This window comes from Nipponia nippon, unplaced genomic scaffold, assembly GCF_047370975.1.
Source record: "Nipponia nippon isolate SJK-2023a ecotype South Korea unplaced genomic scaffold, ASM4737097v1 scaffold_4, whole genome shotgun sequence".
Taxonomy (NCBI): Eukaryota; Metazoa; Chordata; class Aves; order Pelecaniformes; family Threskiornithidae; genus Nipponia; species Nipponia nippon.
Genome location: NW_028262358.1, coordinates 49,510,433 through 49,533,584, shown reverse-complemented (window position 1 = coordinate 49,533,584; position 23,152 = coordinate 49,510,433). Strand labels below are relative to the sequence as shown.

At 36.3% G+C, this 23,152-nt stretch overlaps 1 protein-coding gene across 1 annotated transcript in view; it reads right to left on the bottom strand.

Moving 5' to 3' along the window:
* Positions 1-23,152, bottom strand: part of PDE10A (phosphodiesterase 10A) — a 198,604-nt gene that overhangs the window by 47,446 nt on the left and 128,006 nt on the right. Inside the window, exons 4-8 of the mRNA XM_009471114.2 lie at positions 22,583-22,703; positions 20,554-20,603; positions 6,021-6,161; positions 3,469-3,624; positions 748-798 (exon numbers count right to left, since the gene is read on the bottom strand). Of these exons, the coding sequence (XP_009469389.2) occupies positions 748-798; positions 3,469-3,624; positions 6,021-6,161; positions 20,554-20,603; positions 22,583-22,703 (519 nt within the window). The remainder of the gene's footprint in view (positions 1-747; positions 799-3,468; positions 3,625-6,020; positions 6,162-20,553; positions 20,604-22,582; positions 22,704-23,152) is intronic.

Genomic DNA, 23,152 nt, shown 5'->3' with positions numbered 1-23,152 from the left:
GCACCAAGGTTGCAAATATTAGAGTCTAAGAAAGAAAAGAAGGAAACTTTGTGCGAGTCTTCTGCCAAGTGTATGAAAGACACCTTGAAAAAAAAGAATGTCATGAACTTCCTCCTGTGAGTTGACAGAAGAACCTATTTTAGCATCTTCTGTGAGTTGACGGAATATGTTTAGTTTCAGTGTTACCATCTTCTGCTAACTGAAGTAACAAAACCTATTAGCAAAGCTGCTGGTGTTTGCAAGAGCAGCTTGCTCTGTGTAGGGCTTCATTGGGTAGATGACTAGGGACAGCATGAAGCATCCTTAGTGGGAGTAGTTACAGGACCATGAAGCAGCTAGCAAGGATGGCTTAAAGTAGGTTTAGCCAGCAACATCTAATAATCTCAAACTGAATGCCAAAGCAGGAGGAAATCAACCAGTTGGCCTAGCAGTTGCTTTCTTACAAGAGAACCCTGCAAAGTTGTTATAAGTCTGCTTTAACAATTATTCATCTACTTTGTTAAAGTTTCTTTTTCCTCTAGCAAAAATACTGTTTGTTAAGTTATTTGATCCATGGTTACAAGTGAGGAAAACTAGCTCCATGAACACCAAAAATGTTAGCATATTTTTCCCAGGTTCAGGGAAGGGGCTTGAATCAATGTTTTAGTAGTGACCTCCACTTGAATTTGATCATAAACCATGTTCCTACTAATCAAGTTCTGGCAGAAGTGTTACACAATGAAAAAATTAAAACCCACCCACACTTACTTGTACTTGATGTATTGCTACTGAAGCCCATGCAAGATTTGCTGTTGCAACCTGAAACAAAAGAGAAGATACTAACTCTGAAGAAACCTTGAAAACTGCACATCAGTTACATGCTCATTTTCTCATCTAGCTGCTAAGTAAATTGACTGAACTGTTTTAGACAGGCAGGCAGTAACAATTTGTGGGAAGACCGTTATTTTGTGAAAGTCTCAGTATACTTGGCAAATGTTTCAATTTTAGTAAGGTACATTCAGTCACAAGAGAACAATCCTCATTTTTTGTATCAAAAAAATGCTTACCAAGGCTCTTCAGAAGTGGTATTGGGAACCCATCAACTCAGAAATACAACATCAAAACAAACATCCCATAAGCCAAGGGCTTTAAAAATTACATTACGTACATTGTTGAAAGGCATCTGCCATAGAAATAAAATATCCCGTAACATCTTTCTGGGGCTGTATCTCTTCAGCCACAGCTGTTTCCAGCTGTAAACAGGCCCTGTTTCTTTCACTACCATTTTGGTGGCAGAAGAACCAGACCTGATCCCTCAGCTCAAGACTAGTGTTTTAAGTATGACAGTTTCCAGGCAACATTTCCAACAAATGTCATGTAAACTGCAGTTAACTAAGATGAGCTACCATGCATAATCTCCTGTCCTTGAAACACAGGAGCTTTATAGGAACACAGAGGACAGAAGTACAAGAGGTCTGCTGCTGCATACCCTCCTAAGGTAGTTTTTTTTATTTTGTTTTTTTTTTTTTTTTTTTTAAACAGAACATATTGTACACATTTTATAAAAACTGCTAATGATATCCAAAGGCTTTCTGAAATCTGAAAATGAAAAGAATGCTTTAGAACACTCAGAAAGTGACCTTGGAATATTTTTAATTTATGAATAAAATACTTTTATTTAGCAGCCAGTCTTTTCCAAGCAGAACATTCATGAACTTCAGTTGCAGAAGGTATTTCATATAACATAAAAGATTCATATTTACACAGAACAATACATGTCTGAGACCTATTTGAATTTTAGATTGATTAATGCAATAGGATAATTTTAAAAAATAAATACATTGTGTGTAAGCAGCAGAATTAATGAAGCCTGATTTTGTATGAATGCCTGTTCTCTGTTCTGTGAGCAGGGACACTGGCACCACCATATTAATCCAGTCCCCCCTACCACGACCTCTGCTTACCAGTGAAAAAATACCAGGTGCGACACCGAGGCTGAAGCTACATTGACAGCCCAACTAATATACATGTATGAGCATCACATATATGCTAGGCTACTTAGGTTACTGATAAACAGAATATATACAATTGACAAATATTGCTGGTTTTTCCTTCCTTGGCAGGGCTAGTTTTAGTATTTCTTGTCTGGACATTTTCTGTTCTTTTCACAAGAATAATTCCTGTTCAGTACAGCTAAACTGCTCCATGGTGCACCTCGTACCACTATTGAGACAACAGACCTGGCTAGAACTCACACTATTTTGCCCAAATCTCTGTGTTCAGGTTCCCTTCCCTAGGGAAGGGTACAGAGAGAAATGAATGGTACATTCATCTTAATGTATGAGCCATCTTAATGTGTAGATGGGACATAACAAGGATCCTCACCCAGACATGAGAGCTAAGGTGCACTTCTAACACCTTTAATGCAGTGATAGCCTTTGAGACATCTGCTCCATTTTCAAATTTGTTTGTACTTGGCTAACAACTCACAACTTTGGATTGACAAATGGACATGTATGGACAATGTATCTACACAGGCCTTATATAAATACAGTAAACCACGCAGTGTAGACAACAGCCATGGAAATGGGAAAATGGTTATGAATGGGAATATCTGGATTGGGAAGCATCAGAAGGAAAAAAAGGCAGAAGAGAGCTTTACAAATGGCACCTAGATTAGCAGGTCATCCAGGAGCCAGCACATCTACACACCATTTCTAAGGACATCTAGGTCAGGAGACAAATGACAATGAGTAAATCTTCATGACTCACAGAGATGGGACAGGCTAGAGAGACAAAAGATGTCAGCTCCTAAAGGCTAAAGAAAAGGCTGAGCCAAAACGAGCACGTGGTTGTCAACCCAGGAAGAAACCAGGAGACATAAGGACTCAACGGCCGGCATCCCTTGTCTTCCCATTGCAAGGCATCCTGGAGAGACTACCTGGATACGTGCATCTCTGCGCGCGACTTGGAAATACCACCTGGACACCCACATCTTGGTGCCTGAGAGTGTGTGGATGTAAGAATGTGAATGCAAATACATGAAATCTCTTTTGCTTCACTTTTGTTTTAAAATAAAATCACTTTCCCCTCCTTTTCCTGATAACTCAGCAGTGGCCTTTATATAAAAAGTGATTTCATTTTTTGACATTTGATTTACATTTATATTTCATACACCTGCTCTGCATTAACTTCTCTAACAACTCTATATTGAGTTTATAATCAATGAAGAAATCTTGAACCTGTTTTTCCACAAAAGAATACAAGGTAAAATTGCTGATGTGTCCCTGTGCTTGTATATGTAAATTTTAGCTCCTGTGACTGAAAATACAAATCACTACCTATTTTTTTCAATATGTAACATTCGATGAGAACAAAAATCAAGTATGAAAAAAGTATAAAACACATGAGAAGAGTGAGAGAAGAAAGTCTGAGGGGGCTGAAGCTGACCATTGTGGGGAAGTGGGGAAAGGCTGGGCATGAGCTCACCTCTTGGTGACTAAGGTGAAAGGCTTCTTTGCCCCAGTGACGGTAAAGCTCCAGGATACCAATCAGATCACCAATTGCAGTGACAATTGGCAAACACAGAACAGATTGGATACGAGTTCCTGATTCCAGTCCAGTACCTTTGGGAAATCGCTCATCCTACAAAATGTAAACATAATCTGATAAAATGTAAATATCGTAACATTAATATGAAAGATATACTGACATTTTCCTCCCTCTCCTGGCTGATCAAATCTGCAGGAAAATTATAAAATTCATTAAGACTCATATCTCTCAGCATAATTTACATACAGTATTAAGACATCTACTAAAAAAAAAGTAATAAAAAACTCCCAGCATTAAGTTACATATGCAGATAACCTTATTGATGTAAAGTCAGAACGAGCTCTGATTTTAGACCCAGCTTTGTGTTTGTTTTTATAATACATTTTCTCTAATCTCACAGGCAGAAAAACCAGCACTTCATTGCTAATGCCAGTCCAGATTAAGTAAAACCTCAAACAAACAACACTACCCTACCGCCCCCTTTCCCCCCCAAAAAAAACCCAAAGCATTTGTAATCACGAAGTGGACTGATCAGATTTCAGTGTCACCAAGCAGACAGCAGTGCTTGCAAGAGAACAAAAATTGAAACCTGAGGCTAAGGCTTTAGGTTATACAGAGTTATAAACCTCAACCAACTCCTGAGGAGGAAAATGTGTTGCCAAAAATTATGCATGAGAGGAAGAATCTTTCTCCTTCCCTTCCTTATGCATCCTGAATAAACCAGTGCAAAAGTTATAGGAACAAATGTTAAAATAATCCTACCAGCTGCTATAAAAGGCCCAAATTCATAACTTTTAATTTACATCGGGAATGTCCAAGGCTTTATAGCTTCAGTTCCCCATGTAAGAAAACGCACAAAGTCCTGAGAAACCACCTGGATGTTACAGTTAGTAAGGCAGTTACCAGCCGATGTGAAGTGTGCAAGACCCACTTCCTTGCACATCAGTCCTTCAGTACTTGGTTCGTACCAGATGTTCCCTGCAAGCTGTGCTTAGGCAAGACAGACACTCCTTCGAGGCTGATCAAAATCTCTCCTTTCTCAAGGAAAACAACAAGTAATCTCTACCTTAATTACTAAGATGACAATCTGAACGGCTAGGAACAAATGACAGACAAAAGAGAGTGGGAAGCACTTTGCAACACAAGCCTCCGGCTTTCACTTTTTAATTCTGTCCTCTCAAAAAAGGGCTGGCAAGCCTATCTGCAAGTGCTTCCCTTTTACTGTTGTTCCCTTTCACTCCTAAACTCACATGAAGGCAAACCATGTCACCAAAATGAATCTCCCTGTTCAGTCAATAATCCACCAATACTGTAAACTAACAAAAAAGTTCAAAACTCCTCCCTACTACCCCCCCCCCGATTTTATTATGAATGTAAAATCAAAACATACAGCCCTTATATACAAGGATATAATGATATTAATTGGAAATTACCAGTAACAATTTAAGTCTTACATGTGACTGAAAAAACCTAACAACATATAAAATCTTTATACTCCAGGGTGTATAGAAAGCATTGACTGTTACTACAGGAAAAGAGGCTTCTCTGCCTTTTGGTTTTGTGGTTCTGTGTAAGTGCACTCACATTAGTCATTTGAAATTTTGTTTATAGCCTGGGTTTTCCCAATAAAGGTCATACATTTTTTAACAAATATTTTTTAAAATAGAGACAGCAATGTCCAATTTTGGCCACAGTATCCAAAGATTGTTATTCTGGACAGAACTCAAAAGGATAGAAAACACTGAAGAGAGAAGAGAATTTAAACTTCCTTGGTGTTCTCATAACCAGATGATCATAAAGTGTTCTCATAAAGTACAGTTTAAATACCAGTTTCATACAATTGCATAGATGTGACTAGAGGATAAAGTGTTTAAAAAAATTAAAAAGGACGGACTTACAAAGTGCCAAGAATTATCAGAATATCACTTAAGATTTTCTGAATCCTTTTATGGACAAAGGCCTGAATTTTGATATCAGTTACTCTAGTGTGCCTTTCATGTAGGTCTACTGATACTATAAGTATTCTAGCTTTATATTAGTGTAAGCAGAGATTAAAATCCTGTCTAATAACCAGAATTCTGATTGACATTCCTGTCAGTGTGAGCCCTGCATTATAATTAAATCAAACTTTGATTGACTATATGGAAGTCTTCTTGTTTGGGATCAGCACACTAAGTATTTCAAGACCAGGAGGACAGGAGTTTTGACTGATAGGTTTTTTTCCTCTCCAAGTGACTATGGTACCATTACTTCCCTTATCTGACACGCAAAAAAATGTTAAAAGAAAAAAAAAAACCTTACACTTAAAAATAAACGAGACATTCTGAAATTATTCCATCAAGCTAATCCAAACTCAAATTTATTTTCTTGGTAGCAAGACAGATGTAAATTCTGTCATTATACATTCAGCTCAATAAACATTTCAGCATCAAAATATTCATTCTAAAAACATGCTGTAATCATCTCATTAAAAAGAGAAAGCTTTTTACCCCCAGAATATCTTCTACTAACAACGTTTTTCTGGATCTGGCTACATAAGCAGATACTGTAGTGCCATGTGCAATGGGCCCTGCAGGAATGAGCCGTGGTTGTCCTTCTTTAGCTCCTGGTGGTGTAAATACACACAGACTCTAGTTAGAAGGAAAAAAAGAAAAAAAAAAAAATGCAATTAGAAAGCATGGTTACTTTTACAGAGTTACTGTGCTTCCTATGTAGTGTAAAGGATTGAATAAAATAGATAATGTAGAGATACACAGCTTTTGACAATGAAAAGCAGTTGTATAAACTCTGCTTAACTGTTTTGAAATCTTAGGCAATCCCACTCTAAAGTCACCATTCAGACAGTGGATAACTCTTCTGCTGAAGTCAGTCATTGCTTATATCAGGGTTGGATTGCATTTACCTTGAACACACAGTACACTGCATAAAGACTCACCGATGAAAATAATACCTTATAAGAGGTAATAGGGTTTTTTTTAAAGTTTTTTTTTTTCTAGGATGCACTCATTTATTTCAATAGAAAATACTCAAAAAGTAGATATAATCTTTAAATTTCTTGTTTATCTCATCCCATGGAAAGGTAATTTCAAAATTATTCTAGCACTATATTTCCTGAAATCCAAGTGACTGCATTCATCCCTTGTACTAGAAGAAACATCCATGTTACTTGCTGCCTACCTAAAACTGTCTCATTTGATGAAAAGTCAGGTATGACAACATTCACATCATGAAACTCATCCAGAAACAGCTGATAATTGTTCTATAACAAAAATATTAAACAAGTTAACACCGCCAGAATGAATGGGATTGCAAATATTATTTTACAAAAAGAAAATTAAACACACATACAAAGGTCGAATGTGCAAACCCTTCTGTATGCCAAAAACTCTTCAAATCTAAAATTTCATTCATTTTTGGATGGAAAATAAACTTTATGGAACAATAGAGTGCTGGAAAACAATATCCCTGACACAGTCTCATTAAAAATTTCCTTTATTTTTCCCCTCAGACAACCTGCAAAGAAGGAGTGTGTTAGTGACAACCAATTTTGAAGCCACAAAACCACAAAAAAAACCCTGTCTCCAATGCAATAAGCAGGAACAGTTCATTTTGCAAGCACAAAGTTTCATCTTCTGTTTCATTTTTCTACCTTTATCTAATTACATCCATCAATTTTTTATGTGTCTTCTAATGCTACAGAATCCCAGAGACTCTCAAAATTTTAAAGCATTTATCACAGTCACACCCTATTCAGCGTAGCAGAGCTATTACCCTTTAAGCACAAAAGGAATTTAGGCACATGAAGAATAAAAGACATGGCAAAAGTTACACAAAGTATTAGAATAACAGGGATCAAATCTGTGTTTCTAAGACTTCAGCTTAATGTCGTAATCTCGAGTCATCCCCCCTTACACATTCTTAATATTAACACAACTAAAACACCACCTCAGAGACCCACCTTCTATTGGCAAATTGTGTTTTCTTATTTACTATAATCAATGATCCATTTCACTGATAAATTTTTAAGGCCAGGAGTATACAGAGAGAGCTCCTGTAGTAACTCACTCTACAGCTAAATAGCTATATGATTTTAAATTATGAACTTAAAGCATATGAATTAAGATGAAACATTTTAAGCAAAGATCCTAGGAAAACAGAATTTTTAATTTTTTTTTTTTAAGTTACATGTATAATACCACAGGGCAGATGATAGTGCCACCACACAATGTATTACTAACGTTCCTGGTAAGAATGGCCACATGTTGTGCCACTGCTTTGTACTGATTAATTCTACTATCAGACTTTGCTTTCATTAGGGCTGCTACAAGGGTCAGTCACCCAAGATTCTACAGCATCAACGGTTATGATAATTAATATTAATTATATCTAATCTGTCTCCTACGCTTATCATTCACAAGGGTTTCTGTAACAATAGACAAAAGCAGGTGCACAGGTACTCCAGATTCCAGTAGCTCAGAATGCAGCATTGCCTTGAAAGACTGAACAAAGAACTTTTAGTTTGTTCAAATAAGATTTCAGCTTAGGCTCAGCAGTAAGCAGGCAGCTTCGCACTGGAATGGTTATTATTTCAATATTATGCCATTATATGCGTACTTAATTCCCTGAAGAAAAAAAAACCTACAGAAAATCTAAAAAACTCTACAGGCCTGATTCATTAAAGAATTTAAGTGAAATCTAGGCAGTATGAAATCAATGGCATTTGTCTTATTTTGCTCTCCGAGGCCTGTGAGGTCAGTACCACTGTAGCACCCGAGCACTTCACAATCTCTAACTATGCATTATTACAACTCCCCTGTAAGCTGGGTGGTGATGCTATCCTCATTTTGTAGATGGAAACTGCGATAAAAATTTTGTATTAATACAGTTATTTTAGCTGAGGCTCCAATTACCATTTGAGTACGAACTTCACAGCTCACCACATAGCGTACAGAATGCCTTGCACTATGGCTTAGAGCTAGAGCGAGCCAAATGGATCACAAGACAAAGAAAACTCAGATGTGAAAGAAAGGATGCCGACTTCAGAGATCGATAGTTACCAATTTGGGCCCTGTCAGACTGCATAAGTTACTAACCAGGGGCTGTTTTCTAGCAGGGGATATTAAAGGCACAATTTGCGTGTGAAAATTCAGCATCTACTGTCAGCTGCAGACAATGAAGTGATGATATGAGATGCACCCTTTCATAATTATCTTTTCTGTATTCTGCAAACATGCAAGGCACATTATAAAACATACTAAACAATTCCAAAAAGAACACACTGAAATGTTCAGAAACTAAGGAGATGCAATATAATGCACCACATGTAGGTACTCCTGCAACAATGAAGGTACCTTAGCTGTAATGGATTAACAGCATTTTGGAAGGAGAAAGTTGGACTTTATGCTGAGGGGAAAACAAACGGTCAAAGAAAAGTATAGAATTCATAGCCAAAACAAGAGTGAAGTCTATCGAAGAAGAATCAGTAGTCCAATGGTTAGGGCAATGAGTGACTTCAAAAGAAAAACACTCAAGATTCTGACAAAACCAGTAACTAAATATTTTTCTTGTTCCTAAGCAGAAAGTCAGGCACACTCAAAAAGTTCAGCAAGACAAGGAAGAGAGTTTTCTCTCCAGTTATTCATTTGCTAATATTGTGATACAGGTGAGAATTGAACTACCTTAAAAGAGAAAGTAGAGCTGCCACATAATACTTTAGGTCTGACAAGTCATTTCAGCATATTTATTTCATACGTCTCATGCAGTTGGAAGGAAAGACACTTCTTCCATGGAGTAGCTGTACTGAACATGCATGGTGCTTACTCCATTTTGATGTCTTGCATTATGGTACAAGTGCATGAAATCTTGACATTTTCTGCTTATTCTGATCCCAAACCTCAATCTTATTCTTCAAAACCATTTACACTCACGGCTTCTTTAAAGAGTGGCCTTTAGCAGTGAAAGACCCTGGAAAAGTCAGAATGTTTATTTTCCATATGAATTACAAGAATGTGCTACCAAAAAAAAAAGCAACACACACACAAACACACAAAACCCAAACAACAAAAACCATTAAAACAGCACATTGAATCTGCCAGAACAAGCCTGCTCAATTTACCAGAATAAAAAGCTCCATTTATTCTTACTTCCTTATAATCTAATAAAATAGATATGTATAATTCTTAAATGAAAACTTAGTTTCACAGTTACTTGCCTTCATAAGATTCAGTTTCATGTTTTTACATGCACTTAAATAGAATGAAAAAGAACATTTTACATAACATATCCAAGAAAAGCACCCCATGTTCTGAAAAAAACTAAAACTGAAGAAACCACAATTCACAATTTATTTAAATCAGTGTTCTGATATAAAATATTTTTTAAAAAAAATCAAATAAGGTAGTAAAAGGTTTAGGATATAAAGGGCATAGAAATACTGAAATACATATCTTCACAAATGTTTGACCTGCTACACTGTATGCTTATAGGAAAAAGATTTACTATTAAAAAATACTTTTAAAGTAGGAACAGTGGCACTATAATCTGTTCAATACTGAAAAGGTGGTTCATATTGCAGAGTATTTCAAAATGTAGGAGATGAAGCACAATGTTTAAAATCTGAATTATGTAGTCTAAGTAGTTGAATGAGTCAAATTAAATTAACAGGACACTGGAGACCAAAGTTGATCTCTCCAAAGATTAACACCTTTATTCACACCATTCTTCTTACCTTTTCTTAGACATATTTGGTTCTTTATGCCAAGATAGTAATGTGTGATGCTTAGCAAAGTAACTGTGTTATTTAAATTATGTGTATAAAATGTGCTTTTCCACACCGGCCTCCTGAGTCATGCCCGTAACTAAATATAAAACAATGCACACATCTTTCTCTTCTCAGAAACAGCTTCTCAAAACAAAATACAAGAAAAAAAAGACAAAACCAAACGGCCTTTTTCACCAGAAAACAAAGAACTCACTTCTTCCACACATACATATTTTTCTCCAGAAAAGGCCTTCATTGGATCTTCAATGGCCAAAAAACTGTGTTGACACCATGAAGTGTTGCTAGCAAAAGTTGCTTTCGCCAGCACAGCCTTTCTTGTGTTCTTGTGTAAGTATCAGTTTGGCTAGTAAACCCCTCTGTTGCTACCACCATGAAGTACTGCTGTGAACAAGCATCCCTGTATTGGAAGAAGCTCATGGGTGTTATTTTACTTCCAGTGATAAGAAGAGTTTTGCAGAAGCAATCCCACCTCACTTCTTATAGGAAACTACAAACCCCACTGCTAAGGGGTCAGTGATCAAAAAACCTCTTCAAACTACTCAGTAGGTTCTAAATTTGTCACTATTCCTCCTGACTTTGTACAGGTAGAAAAGTATGACTGTGCAAGGACAGACCTCCACCTAGACCTCAAACAACAACCCTTGACCTCCCAGGCCACGAAACAATTATTAATCTTATCCTGACCATGCAGCGCTATTAGAAAGAAAGGCAAATTTTCTCATAACTATATATAAGCTGTAATTAGTCCGTAAGATTGTACCATTCCACATTGACATTATACATACAACTAATAAAGTTTCATGACTGTTGATACCTTCTATATATGCCCAATTTAAATATGAATGAATTTAAACATTTATTGCTAATTAAGGATGTGGAAATTCCTTGAGTTTTGTTGGGGTTTTGTTGACAAAGCTTTTGAATCCTAGAAGCCATCAAGGGAAAGGTCAGCCGCACAAAATGCAGTAAGAACAAAAAAGCTGTGCTCTGCTCTACTATGGCATGTTACTCAAGTAATCTCTGAGGCATCCCACAGACACAGCTTTAAGGGAATCTCTTTAATTACCACTGTCCAAAACCTTTCACATCACCTATCCAGCTCACATTTCCTGTTTTCCCTTTTGCTTAAGAAAATACTTCTAAAATAAAATGTACTGCAGTAATAATAAAACTTGAGACTCACCTACTCTCTTCTAACCATGAATCACTCCAGCATTCTTTTAATTTGCAAATGCACATTCAAATTATCCTTCACCAGCTCAAAGGGTAATTAGAAATGTTCCCATGCAGACATCAGATATATTGTATACAGCTTCACAAGTAAATGAAGAAATGGATCGGTTGGGCCCTTTCAAGTTACTTGCATTTCTTTAGTGAGTTTGAATATTTTCTTCAAAAACAGACTGACAGTTTATATTTCTGGTAATGACACTGAACAGTGATTAATAATCAAAATAAGGAACCAGTGGATTTTCAACCACAACTTAAACAATATATAGTCAATAAAAAAGAATATAAAGAAATATAAAGAATAAAAAAGAATAGAAAGAATATAAAGTCCCATCATTTCCCAAATGCTATACGGATAACTCAAACTGCAGTAAAAGGAAAAGGCTGAGGAGACAGCAGGATGACTGTGCGCTGCTTTACAGTATCTTTTGCTGCTATAACCACTTGCAGTGACAATGTAAGTCAGTATCAGAAACGGATAAACATGAATAGCTTTTTACTGATATTGCAATGTCACTCTCTCTCCTGGCAAAAGTTAAGTAATAAAAGATATCTAGTGTAGACAGAGCATTAGATATCTCTACTGCCGATGAGGGATAAAGCAACCAAGATGCGAGAGTCACTCTGGGTTTGATAAACTACCAAAAGAGCAAACATTGGCTTGGAGAGTGAATCCTTTGGAAGCTTCCAGGTTCATGCATTCTGGCACCTGGCAGCCCACAGGATCCTGCAATTCCCTATTTTGATCTGTTTCCTGTCCTTCCAGATACAGACAGAATCTCCTTACCTACATCAAACTCAACTACCCTCTTACCAATCTTTTTCCAACAAGTTCCATATGGTGAGGGACTTCTTTCTTTAAACGTAGTTAGGCAGGGGAACACCAAAGTCTGATACTAGAAACCTCCTATACCTTGTTGGAACCTCAGAGCACATGAGGTGCTTCCTTTCCTGCCTTCTGTGACACAACAGATTGTTCCAGCTGGGCCAAAAATCTTCAAAATTATTCCTTCCCTCCTATTTTAATCTCATAATTCACTTTGATAAAGTCTCCAACCAAAAAAACTCCTGTTAATTTTGACTGATGTTCCAGTGTGGCTTGCAATCCACTAATGGCCTTATCGTGACCACAGAGAACAAGAGATGCTTAAAAAAAAAACAACTGAAAGAAAACAGACAGTTCAAAGCAAATGACAACCATAATAAAGGTTCAACCACTGGTGAACACAGACAAATGCAACAAAATTCACCCTTTCATATTTCATAGGCACGTTAGGTATAGGCAATATATTGTAATCTCTAATGGATTTTTAAAATGCTAATATATTTACAAGTCTTCCAGTCTACAGGAATGCAGAATGATGTACACTGTAATCGGTTCTTGAGGGATATCAGCATGACAGCATTCTCAATTCACAACTAAACACAGCAAACTTGGCTTTCAGATACATAACAAAATTAGTATATATCCAATAAGCCATAACACCATGGCTTTTGGTGCTCTTTTCTGGGTGCCATGCACACAGTCTGTTGAAATTATTAAGTCATTTATCTTGAACCTCTTTTACTGTGGCTGAAAAAACCCTCATTACTCCTCGTTTGTAAGAGCTAGGAGCGTGCACATGAAGAATCACTGATATTCATCTTGTCATGTTGTTGTAACTTGGCCCCACGGTTGGTTTTTCTAGTGAAATCTAATGCTTGACAGAGGAAGCAGATTAACATCCCAGTAAAAGAAAAAATGAGGAGCAGCAGATCAAGTCTTACAATACAATACCATCAGCACCTCCCGACATATATTCTTACAGTGATAAGAAGATACCTACAATTTTCAGGTGCTTTCAGTCTTTGGCTCTTCTGATGAAGAGATCAGCTACAGATGTAATTGATGCTATTTTTCTAGTGGCTGTTGGTGTGTAGCCCATGGGAATCTGGCACAACACCAAATCCCAACCCACAAAGGCTAGAAACCATTCAACTAACTATATAAAGTTCGCCAGGGCTGGATTTCAACTGCAAACATGTATTGCTTGCCATTTCACAAACTGCTCGTTTTTTCTTCTTTTTCTATAATACTTCTTATAATTAAGCAAATACCAATTATAAACTGATTTTTCTAAAATTTCTTTGCAGAAAAGAGGTCTGGATAAGAATCAAGTTTAATTATTAGAAACAGGGTTAAAAAGTACACGTGACAAGCATTCTATTAACAAACTGTTTTGGTGGTAAGGGTGACTGAATCCTGATCTAGTTCCTTCCACAACAAATTTCGCTGATAAAACTGGCCCTAAAAATGCTTAATGGAAAATCATTTAATAATCAACTGACATTAAATGAAAGCCTTAATACTAAAGCATTGCTATATGACTTGATGCTTGAAAAAAAAAAAAAAAGAAAAATGGGAATTAAGCAAGTTGATATTAAGTGAGCTTAATGGTTTTTGCTGCTCACATCTTTTCTGTTCAGTAACAGCAATAGATTTTTACTCTTGGTAAAGGATGTAACAACCTACATGTAAGACCACACAGCCTAATGATAAAATTATTTGCAGATAGGTATAAAGGCTGTGCCTTAAGGCCAGTTTTTTTTTCAGGAATAAAACTCATCACAATAAGCAATGATGACCAAGAAAACCAAACAGAACTAATTCGGAAAGTATCCACAGGCAAAAACCTTGGATTTGTAAACTGGCTAAGTTGAAGTAGTAGCCCAATACTACTATGCTAAAATCTGAAAGAGCTATAGGCAATTATGTCCTGGGTTTAAAGACAAGTATAGCAATCCTACTACATGAAGCACACAGGGACAAAAGAAGGGGGAAAAAAAAACCCAGCAGCTACCTCCATTGTTTATAAAAACTTCTTATTTCCTTCTTGATATCTGGAGTATACTTGACAGGAGATTTGCATTTTTGAACTACATAGTATGAACAAGTGTTGGATGCTTGTGAAGTGAAGACGATCTACTTACATGCTGTAAAACAACTAGTGGTTGTGGGCGGTTTTTTTAATGTTTTCATCCTTCTGAATGGTATCAACTTCTAACTGAACTTAATTCCTGGAAACTTTCCAGTTGATTTACACAACTGAAAAACACCACAAGAGTTATACCAGTTCATTGACACAGAAAACCAAGCTGACGTACCTCTCTTCCATCCTTTCCGTTTTAAGGCATGGTCAGCTAAGCATTTTTCTGAAAGATGTTGGTCCAAACAGTTCTCAAACACCTCCAGGGATGAGGATCCCTGAGCTTTCTCAAGCGACACACTCTAGTGCAGCCATAACTGGGGAAGCTTTCCTAATGCCAATTCGAGCCTGCTACTTCTTGCCCTACACACCGTAGCTATGGAGAAGAGATGATTCCCTTCGCCGCTGCCTTATCCAGGCATATCGTCACCCTTCAGCTTTCTTTTCTTTAGACTAAGCAATACCAGTTCTTTTGTTTCCTGACCATTCTCCCTGCCCTCTCCTGAACTCACTTCAGCTCCTCCAATTTTTTCTTAAAAGTGCAGTGCTTAAACCAGACATATTATTCCACCTGAGACCGTAGCAGTGGATGGAGGAATGGGAAAATTAATTTACATGAAGGCTAGATTTCTGCTTCTGCTACATACAACACTGGCTTTTTTTGCTACAGCAATATTGCTGACTCATGTTTACCTTCAAATTCACTGCAAACCCTAGAATCTTTCTCAAAGTCATCAACTGCCCCACACAGAGAGAAGCAATCTATGGAGAGCCCAGCACTTGTCCTCACTGAATCACTGTCCAGTTTCTTCAGACCATTTTCCCAAGATCGTTTTGAATTCTAATCCGTCCCTATAAACACATCTACAGTCCTTCACAATTTCATGTCATATGCAAATTTAATAAGCCTATATTCTTCCTTCACCCATGCATTAATGAATATACTGAGCAAAACCAGATCCAGGATAAATCCTTGAGGATTTATGCAAAATACCCTCCCATCCTGGTAGTGAACCACAAACAACTAGTCTCTGTCTAGTTTTCTAACTAGTTCTGCATTCTACCTATAGTATATTTATCATGACCATATTCCACACGTCTGTTTACCTGAATATTAAATGAAACAGGACGAAGATGTCACTAAAATGTATCTTGACAGTTATTTATCTGATTTCTTTCAGTTTGATAAAATTGATTGATTCAAAGTTAAACTCAGACACTATAACTCATCAACGACTTTCCCTCTCTGCTGAGTATCATTATTCACTGGCAAATAAGAAAGCAACAGAACTCTTCCACTTTATATATAAAAAGAATACATCACGTTAGAATTGACTCAAGGATAGAGACCAAAATTTTCTGAATTGACTTGCAGCTAGAAGGGTTTCACCTAGAAACATTTTCAAAAGACTCAAATTTCAGAGATGTCTACACATGCAAAATAATGTGCCTTACCCTGGCACAAAAACCTGAGACAGTTAGCAAGCAGTAGATGTTTTTCCCTTCGTTCTTAGTAATTCAAATCACCCACTCCATAAATTCACTAGGTGGCACTGCACATCAAGCTGCAACAATTTCTATATGACCAGAAATTCTAGAATAGCTTAATAAGGTACACCCTGAAGCACAGAGTATGTGCATGTATTTGTGGCCTCACATAATTATTTCTTACAATAAAGCTATTGGAAACTTCTGTCTGAAGCAAGGATGATCTCTTCGACAACACAATTTGCAGTTTCAGGAAATAAAACTTACAAGACGTAGTAAAAGCTACTTTAAGTGTATGCCTATTAAATTCGAAGTCATACATCCTTACGTAAGAATCACAATGTAATCATGAGGTGAATTACTCACACAAATAAGGACTATAAACAAGAAGCATCTGAAGAATCAGATAATATAATAACACATTAGAAGCTCCATAGCTGTGATAAGTATTTTAGAAATATTGCCTTGTAAAGATGTCAGCTTATGGGCTTAAATCCACTCCCAGCTAGTATGGAACTTAGGCACATTGATTTACACACACACCACCATCCAATAAGAGAATTCCAGTAAATCCTTTAAGTCATGTTTGAAGATGATATTCAGTTAAGTTCATAACATGATAATTATGAACTATATATTCATCCCCATAAGGAATAAAACAGAAAACTGAAATAAGGTCTATTCCTTTGCTGGAGAGTTGTGAAACATTCCTGTTTGATTTGGAAGGGTTTCTGGTCTTCAATATATAGTATTTGCATAATGGTTGTTATGTATCTTAAGAATAAATCATTTTATTCTTAACTTCTTAGATATGGAGAAAGTTCAAGAACCAGAGGCAGTAAGGGTACAGGTCTGTTCAGATCACTTGACCCTGATGAGGAAGCCATATTGTTTCTCATACCTGAGTGTTTTGTAATGCATTCTACCATATGTATAGCAATTGCAAAACCAGATTCTGATACAGAGGACAACTTTATGGGGAAGGAAGGAGTTGGGCATGCGAGTGCTACCTACCTGCTTGGGGGCAATCATTTGAAAAGCAGAACCATACTATCAGAATACCCTTAGCAAGGACGGCGACAAGTGGTAGCGCTCCCAAGCAATTTGTACAACCAGAAGGTCGCTAAAATAACTAACTGGCCACACTCATTCTGGCACCAATTCCAAGTAATACCTGCATAAAGAAACGCACTGTAACCTGCAGTTGGTGTGGCATCTTCCATTTCAAGCAAATGCACTCAAGTAAAGACCCTGAAGGCATTTGACCTGACCTGTCGGCCAGAAATTACCGTGTCCTTATGCTGTTATCCAGCTCTAATAGAAGTCAAGATATAGTTTTGTATACTTCAATAGGGAGAAAGAAAATAAGGCCATGAAGAAACTTTATATATGGATAGGTGTTTTAACAAACTCACATTTGTGCTGTTAAACTCCAAAGGATTTTTTTCTAAAACAAGGTCCTCCTTTAAAGGTTAGTGTATCATCTATGTTTTGCAAAAAGAAAAGGACCAGCTAATCTAGAGCTTTTCTTTACATTAAACAAATTTGCTTTCAGTTCTAATATAATTTTCAGGTAAGGGAAGTGCTGTCCATGTTAAAAATTGCACCAAAGAAAGATTTACAATGAATTCTTAGTAACCCATGAAAAAAAAATTGCAAAGATATGGTAATTCTCTCAGTATTAAGAAATAATAGTACACAATATGCAGTAATCATTTGCTGGTTTTCATTTCGTAAATATCTAGAATTTCTGTAAAAGGAAGTTATCTTCCATCCTAATTAGAAACTCACTATTTAATCTAGGCTAAAGGTAGTTGTGGAAATCTTGTATTGCAAAAACATTTCTTAGCTGAGATTAACACGTGTCACAATTCTCAAATTCGGATTTCTTTAAACAGGCACAAGTATACCTATACATATTTACAGCAGGAGCAGAAATGGAGTTAATGCTTTTGCTTCAGTTTTGACCCTAAGTTCCCTTACAGAGTATAGTCAGAACACACATCACTAAACGTTACAAAACCATTTGGGAGAAAGTAGATACCTTACTTATTAATAGGATTCCTCCATTCTTACACAATCCCCTCCCAGTACCTGATTCTCAGAAAGACATATACACACTCTACAGAAAAGCTGTCTTCAGGCACAAATTATTTCTTTGAAAGCATGGTGGAAAAAACTGTTAAATTAGGTCTAGTTCTAAAACATGAGGCTTCTGACAGGATAAATACAAACAGATTTATGTATATTTCTCAAGCTGACAAACAAAAAGCCAAATGCTAAAACTGAAAAAAAAAAAAAGTTTTGCTGAATTTGTGGAAGTTAAGTCATGAGCCAAGCATCAAAAAATTAAGCCACCAAAAAACAGAAGTCATTCTTCAACATGTGGCCATAGGTGTTCAGCAACTACTTTGTCCAGGCTAATGATAGGTTTTTTTATCATTTTTGAAACTTCAGCTTGAGGAATGAGCTCCTTTCTGCCATTTATGCTATGCAGAATGTTTTTGTTCCCATTTTAAAAAGATATTTAATAAAAATAAATAAAAATACATTGCCAGTATTTGCTGGATAATGGTTAATCTCACTTGGACACACCCTTTGAATTAAATATTCAAGAGACAAAGATATCCAAATTAATTTTCAATGACAATTTCTTACAAAAGTAGGCTAATGCATTACCATTTAGTTACAAGACTACAAACATGAGTCTGGCCCAAAGCCCACTAATGTGAATGGAAAATCTCACACCAACTTCAAAGGACTTGGGATCAGTCGCTATAATAACTATGTGAAGAACATTCCATTTTGGGAGATGCAGCTACATAGCAGTGGTTAATAAAGTCAATGTGTGTTTTTAGTGGTTGCAGCTTTTTTCAGGAAAGAGTTATACTGGGAAGCAAATAGATTCAACTGCCTAATAGGCTATTAAAAAAAAAAAAAAAAAAAAAGTCATAAAGTGCCCAGGCCCTCAAGGTATCAGAAGACTGGGAGGAACCCTGTATTATGCCACACTAATCTAATAGGAAAAACCTCACCACAGTAAGAATTCTCTAGGTCTCAAGCTGTTAAGTTAATTTTACTGTAATCTTTTACAAAGCATTTAGAAATGTGCACGCTCAGCTGGCATGCAGTTACTGCCACTGGAGCTGGCCAGTGCTGTGCGTTCGGAACGGATGGCGGCACTTCCTGCAAGCTCCTGCCTTTGGCAGCAGGAGGAAGACCTTCAGTGACTGTTTGCATCACCCCCCCCCCCCCCCATGGCAGTGGACTCTGTCACCTACTAATGAGAACCAAAGATTGCATTCACAAAGGATAAACAGCATGTTACTTAAATTACACCCTTCAGTGAAAGGGTTATTAAAAATATATGCTATTTACATACTTACAGAACTCATTCAGAGCAGACCCAATTTCTGAATAATAAAACGGGTTATCTTTATTATATGAAATAATCATTAAATGAAAAAAAATGCAAACCCCATTTCCATTCTTTTAGGAAATTCATGTATGGACCGCCTTCTACATCCTTCAAATTAGACACTATCTTTTTGAATAAGTAAAAAATATTCTCAGGAGAGGCTCACATCACCTGCAGGTTTGTACATCTTCAATCCTGTTTCCATTATTTCAAAAATGTCATTCTTTTTCTGAATTCAATTATTTCACAAAGAACAAAGGAAATTGGCTAATGGAATATACAAAAATAAACTATTAAAACTGGCTGTGTAAAGTAAGGAAACAAAAACAATGAGAAAAATGTTTTCCTCTCTAGTCATTTTTCAGTAAGAAGAGTTTAATTTGTTTCTTGAACCAATGAAAGACATAACATTTCTGACAAATTGTAATTTTTAAGTTGATGGAACTGACTGAAGTATAAACTGGATTTCCTTCTTGGTAGCCATTTGAAGTAACTACAATATCTTGTATAATGGTAACTGTACAAATTAATCTGGATAGAAAAAAATGTAACGCGTTCTAAATGCCAAATAACAAAACAGCAAATATTGGACTCATTGTTATTCAAATTATTACATCAGAAACTAATTTCATTCATAAATTTTAAATGTACAATTTATTTTCTGCTATCTAAAATCTACATCTGAAATTTACATGATCTCACTATCAAGTTGGAGCTGGGAGTTAACAGAACACCTGATAACACTTAAAAAAAAAAACTCAGAGAGATAAATAGATTAAAAGAACAGGCTATGCAGAGAGTAAAGCCAAGTTAAGTTTTCTGTTTGTTAGAGACAATTAATAATGAGGCTAAACTGCAAGTTAAGTTGCTACAGTCAGAGAAACAACAGCATTACTGCCAAGTCTTTAAAAAAAAAATTAAAAGGCCAAGGATCTAAATGTAGGAAACATTTTTTCATTGCCACTATGTTCAATAAACTTCTATTTTACAGAAATAAAGATAACATAAAGCTAATATTCAGCACTCAGGTAGTATTTCCTGCTAAGTGATGTGCAAAATAAAATCAAAATATCATTGTCAAATTGGAAAACGCATTTGTAACCGTACAGAAAAGCAGCATCTTAATCCAGTATACTTACATTATTGCATTCTCCCAGGAAATATAGTGCAAATCCATCAGCTTTTGTAGCTGCCAAAGCAATAATAAAAGAAATAATTGTACTCACAGGGGGAAATCGAACTTACACAAGATCTCTGAGGTGAAACCACAGATTCAATTCCACTTAAGACAAACAACTGAAATTCTAAAGGTGAAGGTCTATTGCTGTGTCCCTTGAAACTTCTCAGACTCTACAAAGTTAGAGGCATGAGATAATTCTTATTTTCCCCATTGTCATTTACTACATTCTAAAAGATAATTAGAAACAACGTCTTTATACATCTAATTCTTATTCCAAGGCCTAACGTCTGTAATTCAAATTAATTCATATGACAGTGTAGAAGTAACATAAGAACATGTATTTACAATATAAACAGCCAGATAACATTATCATTCTCATAAGTAAAATAAATACCATTTGCAGATGGTAAGCTCCTTGCCTTAAGATAGAAAATTATGGGAAAATAAAATGTAGCAAATATTGCCATAAAAATGTGTTTCAAAAAAACCTGTTTCTATTTTCCACACCTGCCTCCTATTAAAAACACCGACACACACCAGAAAGTTTATACTTGTCAGATTTCTGCCAGATTCAGATTGTTGTATGAAATAGGGTAAAGTCAGGGTAAAGTTTAAAGGCAACCAACCATCATAACTTATTTCTAAAATGAAAACTCTCAAAATCAGAAGAAGATAGAGCAGTCAATGTTTTTTACCCTGCTTTACACACAATAGACTTTGATACTCTGAGTGTAAGTAAGTCTGTCTGTCTTTCCAACAGTTAATAAACATTCAAACCAGTAAAAGTACATATCCACTACCCGTTTTTTATGAATGAACACAAGAATCCATTTAGTACATTTCAGTGGAGTGATTGTACATTTCAGGGGAGTGATTATACTTGTGTGTGATCAAATCAATTGGCTTTCTGCATTTGTTTGACAAAAGGAAAAAAATCCCACTGTGTAGTTACTTGCTTATTGTCAACTGTGTAACACCAGTGAGAGTTCAGGGCATGGTAATTTGCATCCAGATTTTAAATCCTTCAGCTGTAGTATGTAAGCACATTGAGTTATGAGGCAAATGACCACTGTAAAGGAAATATAAAAAAAATATATATAAAAAGAAAATCTCCTCTGCTTCACAAAAGAAAAAAAAATCATAAAAGATAAGCAGACCCCGTCTCCTACAGCTTCTCATTTGCTGTGTATTAACAAAATCCAGTCTGATTTGCTGTGAGCTGGACATCAATATCCAAATAACCACATAAGCAAAATCAGTAAACAGAAGTGGTCCTTTTAAAACATCATGTATATAAACTAGAACTATTACTCGCTGTTACAAAATGATGAAGTAGTGGGGATGGTAAAACCTTTCTAAAGAGCTGACTGAAAGCTATACTGAACAAAGCTACTGATACTTCTTATTGAAGTCTGAGAACGCCCACTCTGGCTAAAAAGAAGCTGAATTACACTTACATTGTGATTGGGATTTTTTTTTTTGTTTTATTTTTTAACTTTTGATAATGTATGGTATTTTCTTACCAAAAAAAGGTACTTATATCAGATAGAAAAAATGGTTAAACAAATGAATGTAATTTGAGATCACATAAAAGATATGCCCTCTTTCAGTAACATCTCAGTGTTGTTTCAAAAGGCGTTCAAGTATGCAGTGATATTTACATCAGATTTTTTTTTACTTTCAATATTGACATTGCAACACCATCATAACCAACACCATCATAACCAGAATAGTCTATTCTTTGGTTCATTTAACAGGGGACTCTAATTTTGCAATTGGATACACAACTCTCTCCAAAGATGAAATTAACTTAAGTGCAGTCAGGGATTCACTGAGGGACAGAAGGTGAAGTAAGTTCATACTGAGACAAGATCCAAAGAAAACACTGTTATCCCTCAATACCTGTCTTTATCAATTAAACCACATAAGAAATGTGCTGTGCACTGATGCTAAGTAACAGATCAGAGACATCTGATTCTCTGTCTTACCTATTTTAATGATGCTGCTCAGTTCATACAGAAGTAGTTGGTTATCTCCTCCTGTATCCAGGCGCTGTTCTATGTAGCTGTTCAATTCGTACACTACACCTTGCATATTCGTATCCTGGTACTATGGAAGCAAAGACGAGAATATTTTAGAATAACTCAGATGTGTTTTGCAGGTTTTAAACATATAAATTCATTAAAAATAATACGTTGAGATTTCAATACCGAGTCAATCACGACTGTCGTAATCCAGCTGCCTGAAGAACCAGGTCATTGCTAAGCAAAAGGCAGAGCACTCCACTCTATGCTCCATTAGACATTTGTTCAAAGTGTACCGAGCACACCACTGAGCAATTTGTAATCGCTTAAACTTGGCCAAGGTCACGTGACAATGTATCAAGAAGAAACTGAGAGATGCGACAATTAGAAGGTAAGTAACCTTCAGCTCCTTCCTTTTAAGCTCCTACTCCACCATGAAAGGAGGCAACTAGCTGCTTTTGCCAGCATCTTCCACCTCAAATTCATGAACCAAATGACAGAATTGTGCCAAGCACCAGAGCTTTGAGGTAGTAG